This window comes from Epinephelus moara, chromosome 3 (genome assembly GCF_006386435.1).
Source record: "Epinephelus moara isolate mb chromosome 3, YSFRI_EMoa_1.0, whole genome shotgun sequence".
NCBI classification, from domain to species: Eukaryota; Metazoa; Chordata; class Actinopteri; order Perciformes; family Serranidae; genus Epinephelus; species Epinephelus moara.
Window position 1 is genome coordinate 12,401,104 of NC_065508.1, and position 17,966 is coordinate 12,419,069.

General features: G+C 40.7%; 2 protein-coding genes across 2 annotated transcripts; one reads left to right on the forward strand and one right to left on the reverse strand.

The window, feature by feature from the left end:
* Positions 1–371: 371 nt before the first annotated feature.
* On the forward strand, positions 372–8,353 carry LOC126386672 (calpain-1 catalytic subunit-like). The gene is made up of 22 exons (XM_050039166.1): positions 372–491; positions 583–841; positions 943–1,030; positions 1,134–1,249; positions 1,348–1,481; positions 1,609–1,801; positions 1,882–1,956; positions 2,047–2,132; positions 2,278–2,349; positions 3,729–3,886; positions 4,031–4,188; positions 4,341–4,352; positions 4,466–4,668; positions 5,327–5,396; positions 5,487–5,570; positions 5,668–5,725; positions 5,872–5,930; positions 6,103–6,171; positions 6,314–6,392; positions 6,499–6,612; positions 6,857–6,909; positions 8,182–8,353. The coding sequence occupies exons 2-22, from the start codon at positions 608–610 to the stop codon at positions 8,206–8,208; spliced, it is 2,142 nt and encodes a 713-aa protein (XP_049895123.1). The 5' UTR covers positions 372–491; positions 583–607; the 3' UTR covers positions 8,209–8,353.
* A 1,295-nt stretch (positions 8,354–9,648) lies between these two features.
* Positions 9,649–13,701, reverse strand: nsrp1 (nuclear speckle splicing regulatory protein 1). The gene is made up of 7 exons (XM_050039179.1): positions 13,658–13,701; positions 12,629–12,713; positions 12,393–12,449; positions 12,163–12,291; positions 11,696–11,903; positions 11,358–11,460; positions 9,649–11,252 (listed from the first exon to the last, which is right to left on the reverse strand). Exons 1-7 carry the CDS (start codon positions 13,675–13,677, stop codon positions 10,379–10,381), a joined length of 1,476 nt encoding a protein of 491 aa, XP_049895136.1. The 5' UTR covers positions 13,678–13,701; the 3' UTR covers positions 9,649–10,378.
* Positions 13,702–17,966: the final 4,265 nt, after the last annotated feature.

Sequence of the window (17,966 nt, forward strand, 5' to 3'; positions counted from 1 at the left end):
ATAAATGAACATGGAAAAAAATATAAAATAAAATAAAACACTATGCACTTATAGTAGAAGAAAAAACAGCATAAAGTTAGATTTAAGATTGCAAGTAGAATTTATCATTTTCTCCACAATTTAATACTTTATATACAATTAAATTACATCCCTGCATTGCTAAAATACACACATTAAAAAACTAAAATTCTGTAAGTAATGTGAATGCAGTGATTAAGGAACAGCAGTTAAGCAGGTCTGACAGGATTCAGTGAGAATGTCAGGTGCCATTTCACTGGAGGCTATAATTTAAAGGCCTACCAGAAAACCAGAAATGTCTCAGCCCCCTGTCATTTAAGCTTTTCTGTACATTCAAGGGGGTGGGTCTGACTCCAGCCTTACATAAGACAGTATGTATATAAGTGAAGATAGCCTGCTGCTTAGACAGGACTGGACACCTCTGAGTCCCTTCTCTTGTAAGGAAGCAGCGGTTGGTTGCAGCCATCTCACAGGTAACTATCTCCACCAATCTCTGAAACGCAGCTTTCGCATTTCAGATTAGATTGTGCATTCTCTTATTTTGTCTTTCTTCTTGCACCACAGAGTCCGTCTGTAGCCTCTTGTCAACATGCCTTCAACCTGCACCTCTATCATCAACTTGCGTTACCAAGATGGCAGCGAGGGGAGCTCCACCAACCCTGCCAAGTTCAACCACCAGGACTACGTGCAGCTGAGAGATACCCACCAGCGCAGACAGAGGCTGTTTGTAGACAACACCTTCCCCCCTAACAGCCAATCTCTGGGAGACCTGCCCGACATGAGCTACCGGCGTCAAGCCCAAGTGGAGTGGCTTCGACCAGCAGTAAAATACTTTAAATAACTTGAAGTTTGCAGTTTTTTCTCATGTTTATGTTTTTACATGCTTGTCTACATCTGATTTATTTCCTGTGTTGTGTTGTCCAGGACATCTTGAAACTGCAAAACAACAACGATGATGCAACTTTCTTCAGCAAAGGAGCCTCACGCTTTGACTTCAGTCAAGGCAATGTGGGTGAGTAAGGATCTCACTTAAGGACAACAAAAAATTGATACCTGGCTTTGGTGAAAATTTAATCTATATGCGGCAGTGCTTGATTTGTTTAATCATTTACCAGGTAACTGCTGGTTTCTGGCTGCCCTTTCCTCACTGACAATCCACAAAGGCCTGTTGGTGCAAGTTGTGCCCATGGACCAGACCTTCGAGAACTACGCAGGGATATTTCACTTCAGGGTAAAGGATTAATAACACATCCTCTCAATGTGTTAGAACAGAAAATACACACCGGTCATCAGCTAACGTGTAACGCTTACTCGTCCTTTCTTTGTCAGTTCTGGAGGTTCGGCAAGTGGGTGGATGTTGTCATTGATGACTACCTGCCCACAATCGACCAGCAGCTACTGTCCGTGCGCTCCAAAAGTGGAAATGAGTTCTGGGTTCCTCTGCTGGAGAAAGCATATGCCAAGTATGAACCCAACTCACTCACCCTCATATAAAACACTTGAGTGGGTCACAGTCGAGGCACAAACACCAGAATCAAGACATAAAATGCTACAATACCTTAGACTGTTAATCTTTTCTCTCTCCCTCAGAGTGTGTGGTTCATACGCAGACATGAACGCTGGGTTGCCATCAGAGGCCTGCAAGGATTTCACTGGAGGCGTGCACATGACTTACGAACTCCACAATGCCCACTCTGCAGGCCATGATGTCGAGCTGTGGAACGCGCTGAGCAGAGCCACCGAGTGCAAGTCCATGATTTGCTGCGGGACTGCCCCAGGAGGGGTAAGAACCACTTTCTTAGGGGAACATTTTCTCGAAAGATGAAAGTCAATAATGTGATTTACCCGTTTTGTCTGTTTCAGGACACGATTGTGAACAGCGTAGAGGCTAATGGCATCGTGAATCAACATGCCTATGCTGTCACAGCAGTCACTGAGGTAAAGTTGATGTGTGCATACAGTATATGGCAAACAAGGAGAAAATTAAAAGTAAGAGTTCAGTTGTCTGATTTATAATTTCATCTTCAGGTGGAGTATTATGGCTCCAACGTGAAACTGGTGCGACTCTTAAACCCTTGGGGCAGAAAAGAGTGGAACGGAAAGTGGAGTGACAAGTACTTGAGTTAATCATACCTCCAGCCATATGTGCAGTCAATAGCAGTAAAAAAAAACAGCTTACACTGCACTGCAACTGAAGACTAATTATTTTTATGTGCAGAAAATAACCAAGAAAAAAAATCATTTTTCACTTGTGCACAGGTCCGACATGTGGAATAGAGTGAGCCCAGAAGATCGGGAGAAGTGTTTTGACCGCAACGATGGAGAGTTCTGGTAAATTAGCTGCATTAAAAACAACATGGGAAGTTGTCACACTTATTTATGTGTTTCTCACCCAGATTTGAGGTCTAACAAATGTGACCATTGTACTTTCTCCTTAAACATTTGCAAGGTAAATTTTTTGAATGATTTCAAGCCTGTTTATATTCATGATTGCTGGCTTGCAACATTTCTTGGTGTGTTACCACCACAAAGAGCAGGTCAGTAGATAATAGGGTGCTGCAGGAATGAGTCCTACAACCCGAAAATGAGTTACTGGCTCCCTAAAACAAGGTTAAGAGATTTTCATGTTGGCGAGTCTTTGGTTGGATTTAGTTTAGCAAGAGGAGTAAGATTGGTTAAGGTTAGGGTAAGAATATTAGGGTAAGCCAATCAGAGGCAGAGTAAGGAAGAGTTAGCCTGGTAGGATCATCTTGACGACATGACCGCATCATTTTATTTCACTCTCTATATCAGTCTGGAATCGGTGTCACCCCACCTCATATCCAGATACTAAAATCCAATCGTTGCTAATCAGGGCTCTGCACCGTAGTTAATGACATGAAATGCAGAACAGTAATGGCAGCTCCCAAAGTAACAAGTGCTAGCTCTGACATTAGTTGAGTAAACACAGCAATAAGTGAAGTTACTGCAGAAATAGAGTCAATAATGACAATTAAACAAAAACAATTGTATGCACTTGCTTTGGCAAAAGTTTTTTTTTTCAACTGGCTCCATTGGTTGGCAATGAGGAAGATGATTGGCTGAAAGAGTTTGTCTGTTAAGGCCCACTAAAAGTGTTTGGGATGGCATCGAGTCCAGACTGACTTCCTGGGGAAAAAAACAACTTGCATCCACCTTTACAGACTTGTTGCCATGTGAGCGTGTAGTTTGTTTATAGCCTCATGTTAGCTTTTTACTTCTGGCAGTTTAATTTATGCTTCAAACATCATAATACTGCTTCATTTGTGGAGATTATCTTGCTGTTTAAAATGTTAAAGTATCACAAACTTCTGCTTGAAACACCTGAGCTTATTTTCTGCATTAATCCAAAACCCAATTAAAAATCCAGTTTGCTTTTTATTGAGGGAACCAGGGCGTTGTTAACTTATGGGTTGGCCCACAAAAAAACACCATCCCTGCACCACTCTGTAGTCAGAACCACACACTTTCTTGTCATAAAAACATTGCTCCATAACGCTACCAGTACTGTGACATAATGAGGCATGATAATGAATGGAGAGTGAACATTTTGTACCTCATGGATGACGTTTAGAAATCAGAACTAAAGTTCATTCATTCCCTTCAATCTGGATGTAGGCTGCAGGTTTTTTTGTTTTTGCATATGTATCTGTCACAGTGGTTGACATCTTTTGTCTATCTTTGTCCGTTAGGATGGAGTTGGAGGACTTCTGTGAAAATTTCTACGACTTGTTCATCTGCTGTGAGAACCCCAACTTTATTGACGGCGACCTTACCTGCCAGTGGCAGTGCATGACTTACGATGGCAGCTGGGTAGCAGGGAGATCTGCAGGCGGCAACGCATCTTACCGTGAGCCCAACTATTTCACCTTTAACTATAACTGCAAGGACAAAATGTTCTTTTTCCTTTCATGAATGCAAACGCAAAAACCACCACACTGTCACTGAAGTGTCACCTGACAGTGTTGTTTCTCATGTTTCTCATCACCTGTAGCTTCCTTTGAGACAAATCCTCAGTATCGCGTACAGGTGACTAAAATAGACAGGGACGAGAAAGAAGACAAAAACGTCCTATTCTCTCTGATGCAGAAACCTCAGCAGCAGCACCGCAAAGGGCAAACGTCCTACCCAATTGCAGTTACAGTCTATAAGGTTTGCATCCTGACTTCTGCTTCATTAGATATAAAATAATGATTAGATAATACAAAATACCGATTAGCAAGTATGAAATGTATGAAACATTTAGGCTATTCCTGTGACAAGCTTTCTTGACTGATTTGAAAAATGTCTTTTTCTTCCAACAGGTTCCACCAGGGGTAAGACCAAATATCACACTTCACCTGTGCACACAGAGCTAAATCCACATTTGAATAATGCAAATTAAACCTCAGGAAGCAGTTTGATTACTTCAAATAAATATCCTTTCCAGACACCACAAGGACGCCTGAGGTCCTCCTTCTTCAACAGAAACATGCCGTTGAAGCACACACAGCTTTACACCAACAAAAGGGATCTGATTGAGCAGCACAGTCTGGAGCCTGGAGAGTACGTGGTCATCCCCTCCACCATGAGACCCCACATGTCTGCAGACTTTGTTCTCTCTGTTTTCACCAAGTCTGAGGCAAAGATCAGGTACGGACTTAACAGATATGTGACATGTGCTGCATGCAGTGGCGGATGCTCCAAAAGGGGAACCAATCAAATTTACAATGCAAAAGTACAAAAAGAAGAGCAAATTTGCACATAGCGTATTCTTTTACTGTTTCTTTGTTGTTATTGTTGCTAATTTAAGTTGTTTTTCGTGCTGATTTCTCACTAGCTCTTTTTCTTATTTGTAATACATACATGAATAAATTGGGGGGTGCTGAGAAAGCTAAGCTTGGGCACCAAATGTGCTCTGTCCAGCACTGCGTGTATGTCCCAGTGAAGACTTTCACACCAAAACAAGGACAATGTCTGACCCATGCTTTGCTGAAATGATTGATATGATGTAAAGCTGTAGTGTTAACAATGGATCAGAGTCAAAAGCAAACAAACTTACACATGTGGTTGTTTTAGAGGCTGATTTCACTGTGTTTACTACTTATATGTCAACAAAAAATGATTAATTAGGGCTAATAAACACCTCTGATACCTTACTTTTGTGGGTGGGGAATGTCCTGACTTTGTTCACTAACTAACTAACTAGCAGCTTGTTGTACTGCCCGCAGTTGGCAATAAGGTTAGCAATTAAAACAGCTTTAAAGTTTGTGCAGCATCAGAAGTCTGATTTTTAACACTCTGTGCCCAGTCCCCATGATGGCGATGATGATGATCATGACCACGACCACGAAAACGAGGAGAACTTGATTCTTCCCGAGGTATGAAATAAAAGAACACAGTACATACAGCAGCTGTAAGTTAAGGAGAGTAAGTTTAGTTTACCAGTTTGACGTCTGATCCATCTTTAGCCACCAACTGACAAAGAGGATGAGAAGGAGGACAACACTGACAGGGATCCCACCCTTGCCATGTTCAACCGCTACGCTGATCAGGTATTTTCCTGCAAATCTTTCCCTCTCCACTCATCCATTTGCTTCTCCATTTTTATTTATTTCGCTGATATCAATCGATCACATTTTCTGTTGTCAGTATGGTGAGCTGAAAGCCAGACAGCTCCAGAAGCTCCTGAATAACAACTTCCCTCATGGTGAGTTCATTTACATCACGTGTGCTTTGAAAACATACAAAATCCCAATTTATTCATTGTGAATCATGACACTAAGTCTTTTGGAGTTTCAACAACCTGTCGAGTTACTTTGAGGATTTGATTTTCTCTGTGTCTACCATTCACAGGCAATGGCAGGAACGGCTTTAGTTTGGATACCTGCAGGAGCATGATCGCCGCGGTGGATGTATCCTAAAAAGAACAGTTAAAACGTTGAACGTTGTTTTGCTGCTTTTCTTACCCTACAAATCACCTCGCAATATGATGCCAGAAAATCTAAGTGGATGCACAACATCCTGATTAAGAGTCAAATTGTTAAATTTCATCTGTTACCGATGAGACATCCTTAACGTGCAAAGGTCGACCAACGGATGAAGATGACCTTCACTGAATTCTCAACTCTCTGGGAGAAGATTAATGAGTACAAGGTAATGCTGCAAATATGAGCATGATCCCTGAAGATGTATTTCAATCTATTTACCCAAGACAAACAATTGTAGACATGTACTCTTTGAAGTGCAGCAAATGATGCTCTTAGTTTCTAAATGCAGTTGAATCCCTTTTTTGCAGAAAAAATTTTATCATGCAGATTTGAATAAGAGTGGAGCTCTGTCTGACTACGAGCTCCAGCAGGCAATTGATGCTGCAGGTACTATTTTTAATATTCTTAAATCTTTATCTTCTACCAATACAAGTAGAGGAGGAGCATGCTTCATATTCCCATTTGTTACTGAACTGTTTGGTACTTTCTCCAGGATTTAATGTGAACGACATCTTGGTGAGGCTGCTGATGTTCCGGTATACGGATGAAACAGCTACCACCATGGAGAGCTTCATCACTCTCATGTTACGCCTGGACAAGGCGTCAGGTGAGTAACATGGCAACCACCAATCCAATCACTTTCAAAAAATAAGGCTCCTGTTGGTTCAGTGGGGCTAAAGAGCCACATCCACCTTGCGTCCTCAAATCTGCAGTCTCAAACACACATCACACAAAGTCAGATTTTAACTGCACTGTATCGTAGCTTATGTATTTCTGCATATATATAATTGTGTTTTCAGCTTATGTTGCATTCAGGAAAATGTGATATTTGTGGTTTGTTTTCTTTCCAGATGTCTTCAAGGGCAAATCATCTGATGGAGTGATCTACTTGAACTGGGATGAGGCAAGTCTTTTTCCACTCAGTGTCATGTATTCTTCTTTTCTTTCTCGGGACATCCGACATAAAAAAAAAAAAGATATGCGTGTGACAGAAATGTTCACATCATCTACTGAAGTACAAAAACATATCAACACAACACTCCCATTTTCCATGAGTTAAAGCAAGAGGTCCAATACTTTTTCTGTGCACAAAAATACTTTGTTTTTGTCGCAAATTTTGTTTACTAATTTCAAATCTGTGTCACTGAGCTCTTTGCCAACATACTCTGTCATCCATGCTTCTAACAGGTGTGGCATATCAAGATGTTGATTGACTGTCATCAGGTGTACCTTGGGATGGTCACAATAAAAGGCCACTCACAAAACACAATGCTACAGATGCTGCATGCTTTGAGGGAGCATGCCATTTATTTATTTAACCTTTATTCAACCAGAAAAACCTCTCTTTTTCAAGAGTGTCCTGGCCAAGATGGGCAGCAACACAAGTTACAGACAGACAACATAGAACAAAAATACAGAATAAAAATGCACAGCTCTAAAACAAGCAATATAAAACACAAAATGAGATTACTACAAAGAAAAGCCAAAAACGTATGTTAATATATACCAGAAGTGAACCATGAAAGTGCAAAAAAGGGGCAACTCCCGTTGATTACAAAGACCAGCTACGATACACACAGTGGCATAAAGTAGATTGTGTACAAAAGTCCTGCATTGGTGCTTTTTAACAGCCGAGTGGAACCACTGAGTGCAACTCTAAGTCTTGCCAAACTCCGTACGTACCTTCGGTAGACAGTAAAAACATGCCAAGCCAATGGCATGCTGTCCAGAGCTGTTGCCTGTTTACTGAATGTTCATTTCACTGCCATAAGCTGTCTCCAATGTCATGTCCCAGAATTTGGCAGTACTTGCAACCAAAACTTGTGGCATCTCTGGCAGTGTGCAACAAAATTATTTTTTATTATTAGTCATTATTATACTATAGGATTATTGTAACCAATACCAGTAGTGTATAAATAGCATGTTGTTGTTGTTGGGTGTGCTTGGTTCCTAAACCCCCAAAGTAACATGCAGATAAAGCTGTGGATTAAAAGTAGTGGAGTATAAAGTACATCTCCCACTGAATTAGTGTTCTAGAAGTATAAAGTAGCATAAAATGGAAAAGGTACAGTGCTTGAATGAATATACTCAAGGGTGTGTGGCCCATCCTGTGCAGAAATAACTCATTAAGAGCATTACAGTTAACAATTCTATAAACTCCCTTCTTTTGTTTCAGTGGTCTACCTTCTCCACGTACAACTAGACCGAAGCCGACACGGGAGCACAGGAGACACCCAAGAGACGAGTCCTGCAACCATAAGCTGCTTTCATTACAACTGATGTCCTCCTGTGTAAAACGTGTGAAGCAGTAACATGTTCTGAAATAAACGTTGTTACCTTCCAAACTATGAGCTGGAATCTTAATTCTTGTACACATTTTAACGTGAAACTGCAAGTGACAACGGCAGAACAAACGGGAACGAACAGAATAAACAGTGGACCAGAAATGATTTTATTAAATCGTCACTGACTATATCAGAAAGATACAAAACCCCAACACAAGTGATCAAACACAACATCACTGGCTCGCTCGTCGCTCCACACTTCTTCCAAATGAAGCAATAAGATAAAATTTCCTATGTACACTTATTCCTGTATCAGATGTTACAAGGGGCTCTTTGTCAAAACTCATATGTACAGTTCAGTGTTCTTATTTCACAATAATTGAAAATTCCACCAATTCAAGTCCAAAAGAAAAATATTGTCCAGGTCTCTCTCTCTCTCTGACCATGAGCACACTCTGCTGTTTGACTCTGCCCACTGCAGTGTACAGTGCCGTCAGCAGTTACAGGATAACGTTGGCCATGTTCAATACTTTTCTTATTGTCAACAAATCCCATGAAAAGACATAAACGAATAGTACAGTATGTACGGCCACAGCCTGGTTTAACTTAATGTCACAGTTACCTCTAGTGTTGTCCAAAACAATCACCTCAATAAGCCACAGTGAAATGTATTTTGAGTCAATTCCACATTAGGGTTGTCCTGCTGAAGAAACCTCCCTGTGGTGACTGAGGGTGAGCCAACAGCGCAATATGCAGCATTACTGCCATTTTTTGTGGTTTTTGCCAATAACTTCATGTATCCTAACATTAGTGCTTTGTATAAGCTTACTGTCAGGCTGTTATTAGGTATATTGTTACTTTTTAAATGACAGTTTTAAAACAAATGAAATACTTAATACTTATTACTTATCCTTATTAAACTCAGAACACAGAAGGGCAATGAGGTTCACAACGGTGCACAGCATTTTTTTCAGCTGAGATGCTTTGGTTGGGAAGGAAACTGAATATCTGTACAAGTAAAAATGTCGGCTTAAGGTAGAGTACCTGCTCTGGATGAAGGCAAGGCTGAAGCACATAGGGAGAGAGGACAGATGTGCTGGTCTGTATGGGTTCAGTATTAATTTCTCCTCCATTGCTGTTGTTCATTGACGGGACAGTTGGTCTTTGTGGTATTTGTCCCGACCTTCCACTTCTGTGATTGGAAGGCTGTGTAAAAAGTTCTAGTGACGGCAGCGTTTTATACAGATATGGGTTTTTTTTTAAAGATTATTTTTTGGGCTTTTTTGCCTTTAATGAACAGGACAGAGTGAAATGGGGTGAGAGAGAGAGAGAGAGAGAGAGGGTTGACATGCAGCAAATGAGAGAGAGAGAGAGAGAGAGGGTTGACATGCAGCAAATGGTTACAAGCGAGAGTCGAACCTGTGACCACTGCAGCGAGGCATCGCTTCTATACATGGGGCGCTGGCACTATCCACTACGCTACCAACGCCCCACAAATAGGAATATTTTTAAATTCCCAGCAACCAGAAAAAATGGCAGCAATTGGTGCAGAATAGACGCTCAGCGCCTCATCACGCTGCTGGCATATGCAGCATAGTGTGACCATAACCATGACCATAACAGTGGTGGCAATGCTTGCCATCTCCTGTGGTTGGCTTGTCAATGGCGCTGTACTGCAATATTGCTGTTACTGCGAAAGCTGTATTCCACATACACTGTATTAGTGATGTAAAGACTCATGAGTATACCAAAGGTGTATTAATCCACAGCTGAAAATAGATCCCAATAAATGCCCTGTTTACTCTTATTTGAGGAGTGTTTGCTAAAATCTGCACTGCCAAGCTGTTTAGGGATTCATTGGGCCTTGAAAAGAAAATCAGTTTCTAAAGATTTACATCTTCAGTGAGAACCAGTGGGCTCAGGTAACAGGGCAGGGAGGTCACAAAGTATTGACCGAGGAAGAAAGTAACTCTTGGTTTTGGCTTTTCATTTGATTTGTTGAGAAAGAATAACATTAGCCATATTCTCCAAATCAAGATAAAGGTTGTGTCCAACTCAGCAAAGTTTGCGTCATGTGCTGCAAAGCTCTCAGTCCTCTTCCTTCTCTATATACGTCTTACAGGCTGAGCGGGCCATCTGTCTGGCCAGGTACCGGTCTCTTGCCGAACTCACAGTCTGATCAGTGCTGCGCTTTGCAAACTTGTTCGCCTTCTCCTCTGCGCCTTCCTTCTCCTCCCCTTCCTGTTTCTGTTCATCTTCTTTTTCCTTTCCGTGTTCTGCGACTGCTTCCTTCTTTTCTGGATCTTTTTCCTCTCTCTTCACTGCCGTCTCCTTCTCGGGTTCCTTCTTTCTCTCCTTCTCTTCTTCCAGGTCTTTGTCTTTCTGCTTGACTTCATCTGGATTCCTCCTCTTCTCTCTTTCCCCATTCTTATGCCTCTCTCTTTCTTTGGGGCTCCTCTCCCTCTTCCCGTGTCTGTCTTCCCTGTCTGTATCCTTGCCTCTGATTCTGTCATCTTCCCTGCCTCGGTCTCTGTCCCTCTCTTTCCTTCTATCCCTATCATCTCTTCTTCCTCCGTGTCGGTCATCTCTCTCCCTTCCCCTGTTTCGGTCTCTGTCTCTGTCTCTGTCTCTGTCTCTATCTCTGTCTCTCTCTCTATCCCTGTCTCTCTCTCTGTCTCTGTCCCTGTCCCTTCCTCTGTCCCTGTCTTGATCTCTGTGGCTCTTCTTATGTCTGTCTCTCTCCTTCTCTCTGTCCCTCTCCTCTCCGCTCCCTGATGAAGGTGACCTCTGTCTGTATTGCCGTTTTGAGTGTGCAGAGCCTGTCCCAGGTTTGCTAAACCCAGACTTCTGCTCATGACCCTCCTCACTGTCGCTGCAGGAACTTGGGATATTGTCATGGGACGTAGATGAGGCAACAGGCGAAGTCCTCTCTGTGTCTTTTGAAACTTTTGAGGTCTCAGTTCTGTGGAAGCAGGAACAGAGATACACATACAGGCTCAGAACAGTTTAAAAAAAAGTGTGCTTGTTGTGTTTACAGATGAGCAGGTAATGCGGCACTATGACTGACTTGATTGCTGAGCGATCCGGTATCGCCTCCTCTCCTACAGTCTGATTCAGCAAGTGTCGGTAGAAGCCGCTCAGGTCTTTTTGTTTCTTCACGTCCAAAGCCGCTAAACAAAACAAAAACAATTCAATCAAATGATTTACATTGATCCAGATAAAGAAGCCTCTTTATCACAACATGTTTAAATATCTCTTTAAGTCACATTCTGTGTCCCCTAACCAAGGGGATTCTTCTCCAAAGCCCACTGGCACAATATAATTCACTGAAGGAATCAAGTAAAGATACCTTCGTAAACTTTTTCTGCTTTCAATAAAATATCTGTCATAGAGTATCAGTCTAACCTTCCAATGCCGCCTCTCTCTTCTCTCTCTCCAGCTCCTCCTTCTGCTCCTGCAGTTTTTGCTTGTAGGCAGAGGTAACGTAAGCTTCTTTATCTGCAAACTTCTCTCCCTCTGCCTCTCTTTCCTTCTGGATCTTCCTCTCCTCCCTTCGTTCTTGTTCTTTCTTTCGGTCCTCGACTGCTCTCATTAGCTGGTGGATATACTTTGGCTGTAACAAAGAGACACAAACAAAAAAAGAAATTAGGTCAATGTGCATGAAGACGTTCAAGCTCACATTTTGCTTTTTCTTCACCAGTAGGATGTCAGAACTTAATGTCTGCAAAACAGCAGCATCACAGTACAGGGAATCAGTGCCTTGCTCCAACATATTTTAGCAGAGTGCATGCTGGATAGTCTTTCTAACAAGAGATCATTATGAAATCCCAGTGTTAACACTTGCATCAAGTGTTCAACCAAAAATTGATCACCTTTTTGTCAACGCCTCCCAGAATTTTTTTGTTGCTCTCAAGCCTCTGCTTTTGAATGTCATCGTACACAGCATCATAGTCGTATACAGTGCTGTCCTGTTCCAGGGCCTTATGCATCTCCAAACGTGTCTTAAGACAGAGAGAGAGAAAGACAAGAGACATGTTAATCACAAAGGAATGACTGTCAAAAAAATAGTAGGTGGACACAAGTCACAAAGTCATCCTCTCACCTGCTTCATCATCTTCTTTTTGACAGCTTCTTTCTGCAGACTCTCCCCAACTGTGGTCTGAGGAACAAAACATATTCAGTATATTTGCCAACTGATACCTGTATGAAGGCTTTAAAATGTGTACATATTTGTTTAGTTTCCATAATAGTGAAAATACCTTTAACATGCAGTGACTGGTGAATGGAAAGAGGAACACTATACTGTCCTACTAATGATAAATCAGAGCATTTACCCACCTCATCATCCGAGTCATCTCCAAACACTGAGTGTTTCTGCAGGGTCTTTGACACTCCTTTTTTCTGAGGCAAGATCAGCCCATACCTGTGGACCATCAGGCAACAAGTCACCTTAAACCCTGTTCTACAAAATCTGTCTGTACACGTATTTCACATGCAAGTTGGGGAAGGGAACATCTCTACTGGGACAAATGCAAAGGCTTCACATTTGACTTTAAAGCAGGCATTTAAATGAACAGCAAACGACCTTTAAGTGGAGTGTTTTATGCTTAATTTGGACTACGACTGTCTGTATAGTGAGGTTTAAAGATTTGTCCCCCGCATTCATAAATACTTGTATCCTTTAAATGCCAGTATCAGTATTTTGTCTTAGAAATCGACAGCACAGTTCGTATCAATTCCAAATACAGTATTTCAGCAAACTGCAGAAAGCTTACTATCATTTTTAATTTTCCAGTGAGAAGGGCAGTCTTATTCATAAGATAAGGTGTGTTAACTTGTTTATGACACAGGCGACTTTCTGCAAACTTAAGGTTAAGCTCACTTTTCAAGAAACAATACGTCATGCACTAGAAGAGAAACTATAAACACCTCAATCTTCCAAATTAGCTAACTGCAGTTTGAATGACTGACATTAGCTTTAAAACTCTCCCTCACAGTTTGTCATTGGTGGGGCATTTATCACAAGAAAATGTTTGCGGATATACTTCTAGTAAAATTAGGACCGCAGGGATGAAAAAGTGCAAACCTGAAGCATTATACAAACAAAAAGGATCCTGGTTTTGTAAACGTTAACTGGCTGCTTTATGAGCGAGGTTAGCATAACGTTAGCTTAGCGTTAACTAGCTTCAGGGGCAGCAGGGGGCGAAACAACGGTTTCACTAATAAACCTCGACTGTAACACAACTGCTTCTGCAGTGCATTAAGTTCATCATCATAACTATAACTACACCCCCCAAACCAAGTGAGACACTTTCATTTTAATAAACCACACACTACCATAACCACGTTAGCTTGTTTGCAACTTACTGTTTTGTAGGGACCGCCATCTTGCTCTGCTGACTGTGAACGGACACGACAGATTCGACACAATATTTCAGTAAATTCATACACTACAAATTCTGCTGGGTGTATACCTTAACAGCCATGTGGATATATTTTACCGCACATATGACCGACATTTATCATTTTGATGGTAAAATTTGCTTCAGTTAGCTAAATATTGGTTTTGTCAGCGTGTTACGAAAGTGCGGACCTTTAATGACAGATAGGAGAAAGTAGGACACCGACCATACGGAACAAAATGTGAATTATCACTGATTTGTGCAGTAATATAAATAACTACAATACAGACTGCAGTGTATGTGCTGTAATTACGCCTGTAAACGCGTTACAATGGCAAATGCATTGTTTTCATTACCAACAGATGGCGGTATTGCTCCAAAATTATATTTTTTAATCTTTAACTTTCTTTTATTCAAGCAACATTGTCACCCTCCTTTTTCTGTCTGTGCTTTGAGTTGCTGTGACGTGAATTTCCCAAGTGTATGATTAATAAAGTTTTATCTTCTCTTTTCTTATCTTATCTTAAACTGTAGCTCATTGATCAGTCAGTAATATACTGATTACTCCAAGTATGGTTGGAGATCCAGAGAAATAAAAGTCGAAAGTTTTTCCATGTACTAAAGGAAGTTAACCACTTTATATCTGTAAAATTGGAAGAACTGAATTCATCTGGATGCAAATGGTAACTTAAAACCCTGTTTACAGATAATTCAACATATTGACAGTCTTAGATACACTTTATCACTGGAGTTTGAATGATTTAGTCTTTTACATAATTACCAATTAAGAAATTAGAAATTCAGCCATTCAGTAAATAAATAGGTCTTCGGTAAATGTCCAGACACGATAAGCCTCAGGGTATAACCAAACTTAGGATTTAACCATTGTAGAATATTACCAGGAGAATAATTTACACGTCTTGTGGGGCATGCTGTTCAATGCATTTCATATGTCAGCTTTACATTTTTGGCCTATGAATTGAGTGTGAAAGCAAAACAGTCATGCAGTCTCAACTTCTGGGCAAATACTCCCTTATAAAACACACTGCATTGAATGATATCAAAAATGTATTTTGTACTTGAGGCCTAGTACTATCTCATTTAAAAAATTTTTTTAGGTCTGATGAGGTAAAACTACAGTATTCCAAAAAGATTAAAGTATTAAAAATACACACATTTTGTAAAGGAGAATTTGGTTTCTCACTCTCCTATCCTGGTCATAATCCTGCATCCCCATAAGTTTCATTTTATGACCCATATTAAAGGGGCCCTGATGTTCAGGTTTTAAACCAGTCTTCTACTGTGTCATAAGAAACCCAGGCTTATGATGGATCTACATGTATTTTTATCTGTTCTTGTAACCACACATATAGCAGCAAACTCCCACACCAAAGATAATATGCAGGATACTGTGATGACAGGTAGGAGCAAAGACTGACGGTCTGTGGCTACTGTATAACTGAGAAAAGAAACTGCTCTCATTTCATGTTATTCGCGCATGTCATTTGTTATTCTCAGTGTTGTCAGCCGCTCTGCTCTAAACCTGTGGTAAGTCATTCTCTTAAATCAGATCAGAGAGCACGTGGCGCACCTGTGATTAAAGCTGCAGCTTTGAATTCCCACTGCCTCTGACTCTAAATCCAAACACCATTATCTCTGTCGTAATCTCCATCTCATCTCATCTCTGGCCTCACACTAATCCTTGTGGTACAAACAGCACCACCAAAGCTGCCTGATGGATGGGTGAATGGATGGAGTGGTGATAACATTAACTATGGGATGGATGGATGAATTGCTGGATAGATGCTATAAATGGTGAAGTTAAGGTGAAAAATGTGAAGTTAATAAACAAATAACTTCTCTATATCAGTAATGCACATTCTCCCTATCTTTGCCGAATGCTGTGGAAAAACCAAGCCAATACAGTGAATTATTTCAGTTACTGTTTATTGTTTTAGCTCCAGACCTCTGAATCTCCACACGCATCTGTAATTTTTGGCAGTTCAGACTGGCAGTATTATTTGTGTGTAGCAGGAAAGGGTGGAGAAACCAGGTTGTCCAGCTGTAGTGATAGTGGACGTTCTGCTGCATCTGTGCATACCTACATGCACAGATGCATGATGCAGATGCATACATACCTGCATGCACAGATATCTGGGCTGTGTTGCGTGTGCCGATGACACACACTTCACTTTTGAGTGTGCGGTTCTGTGGCATGTGATGTATTCTCTGATTTGTGTCCTCAGGTAGTGAAGATAACAGTGCAGCCGTGCAGATTCAGACAGGCAGGCTACACGTCAAGAGTCATGACATTTTCCCTCGGTCAGAACTGCACCCACTTCACTGAGGCTCATACAGGTATGTACACAAAAGATCATGTAACTGCTGGCTGATAAGGTATAGGAAGGCAGGCCTCTCTTCTTTTCTGAACTGTATCCTTAAATTTGAGTACCACAAGTTTAAACTAACTTTCTTAAACCAATATGTGAAGATAAAATCATGCACACTCTATATGGATATTGTACAGTAACCCTGCAAGAGAAAATACTGAGTCACGTGACTCAAACTCAAGTTTAAACTGATTTTAGTTACTTGAGGAAAAAAAAGCACTGAGGAACTGACTTGACCTAAATTCTAGTGACTTGACATTTAACTCACAATTCCAAAATACTGAAAAAAAGTTCTTTATAACGCTTCTAAAAAAGTTTGGTACTCTCAATTAGATGTTGCTACTAACTTGTGTCTAAAGACTTGAGACTGACTTGGAAAAGCTGACTTGGACACATCTCTGGGCTTAGTATCCATGCATTGAATTGGCAATATACATAGGCTAATAGTTTGCAGACATGTTATCTATGCAAACACATTATCTTATAAGAATGATAAAGCATATTAGAGTATTTTTTCAAGATGCGCTCAATTATTTTACACATCAAGTTCAGTTTACTCATCATAATGAGGTGTACTAATCTGTACAAACATTTAATGTAGTCTGTGGCCCAGTAGAGAGCTTTTGAAAGTCTGTTGTCAGGATTATATTAGTTTGAGCTCTGAGAAGAGCCTCAGGTACAACTGGGGGCCTGTATTTTTAAAGACATGACCATTGACCATGGATGTATAAAGAGAACTGGATACAGTGTTGGAGGCAGGCCCTTTGCATTCCTATGAAAGCTGCTCAGTGGTGCATGAAGGCAAAAACATTCAACTTCCGTATATAAAATTTCCCAGATAATAGGCGCTGCTTCCGCATCATTGAACCCATAGAGAAAGTGCACAAGAGACTTCCAGTTAGGTGCTCCATTAACTTGAATTGGGATAAAATGATTTAACCACGGGCTATTCTAGACTTTCGAAATGTTATCAGATCAAATGGATCAAATCTCAATGGTGAAACGAGTAATTTTGTGGGAGTCGTGCACTCAAAAGAAATGTGTCCACTGATTCACAGATTTCTCTTTCACAATGTAAGTCAATGGGGAAAAGGTTTTGTTGGTTCAATGGCATCACTTTAAGGGCTTGGAAGTTGTAATTCCGTTGTTTGGCCCAGGACCCCAGGAAGTGCACCAGGCTCTAGAGCCAATTTTCGTGGAATCAAACAGTCAACAGCTCATCACATGATGCATTGGGCCCAAAAGACTTTTCCCCATAGACTTACATTGTAAAATATGTCTGTAAATCAATGGATAAATTTTTTTAGTGTCACATCCCCTGCAAAATGACTGGTTTCATTGTCAGGATCTTATCCATTTAGTTCAATAACATTTGGAAATTATAGAAGAGCCGCAAGATTAAATCTTTTTACTCCTATTCAAGTTAGCAGAGCACTAAACCAGAAGTGGCCAGCTTGGCTGTGCGCTAGAGTTGTGTTCTTCCAAGTCAAGTCAAGTTTATTTATTTATTCAAGACCCCCAAAGGTATGTGGAAATACAATTTTACATTTATACAGTATGCCTTTAAAGGGGAACACCACCTGAATGAAGATTTCTTATATGTTTTTTCTTAATCTAGGAAAGTTTGATCAATATTTGTGAACACAAACTTTTTTTCTCTCAAAGTTGGAAACCAAAGAAGTAAGACTTAAACTTGTGATATAAAGCAGTGACACTAAACTTACTGTCCATGCGCCAAATCTGGCCTGCAATACGGTGCCAGGTGCCCCCTCCAACCATTTCTAATTTACAATGGAAATAAACTGATTCACAGTGAAAAGGTTTTGTACTTTAATGTAAAGGAGCTACCAGAATGCAAAAAAAGCATCAAAATAGAGCTTGTTT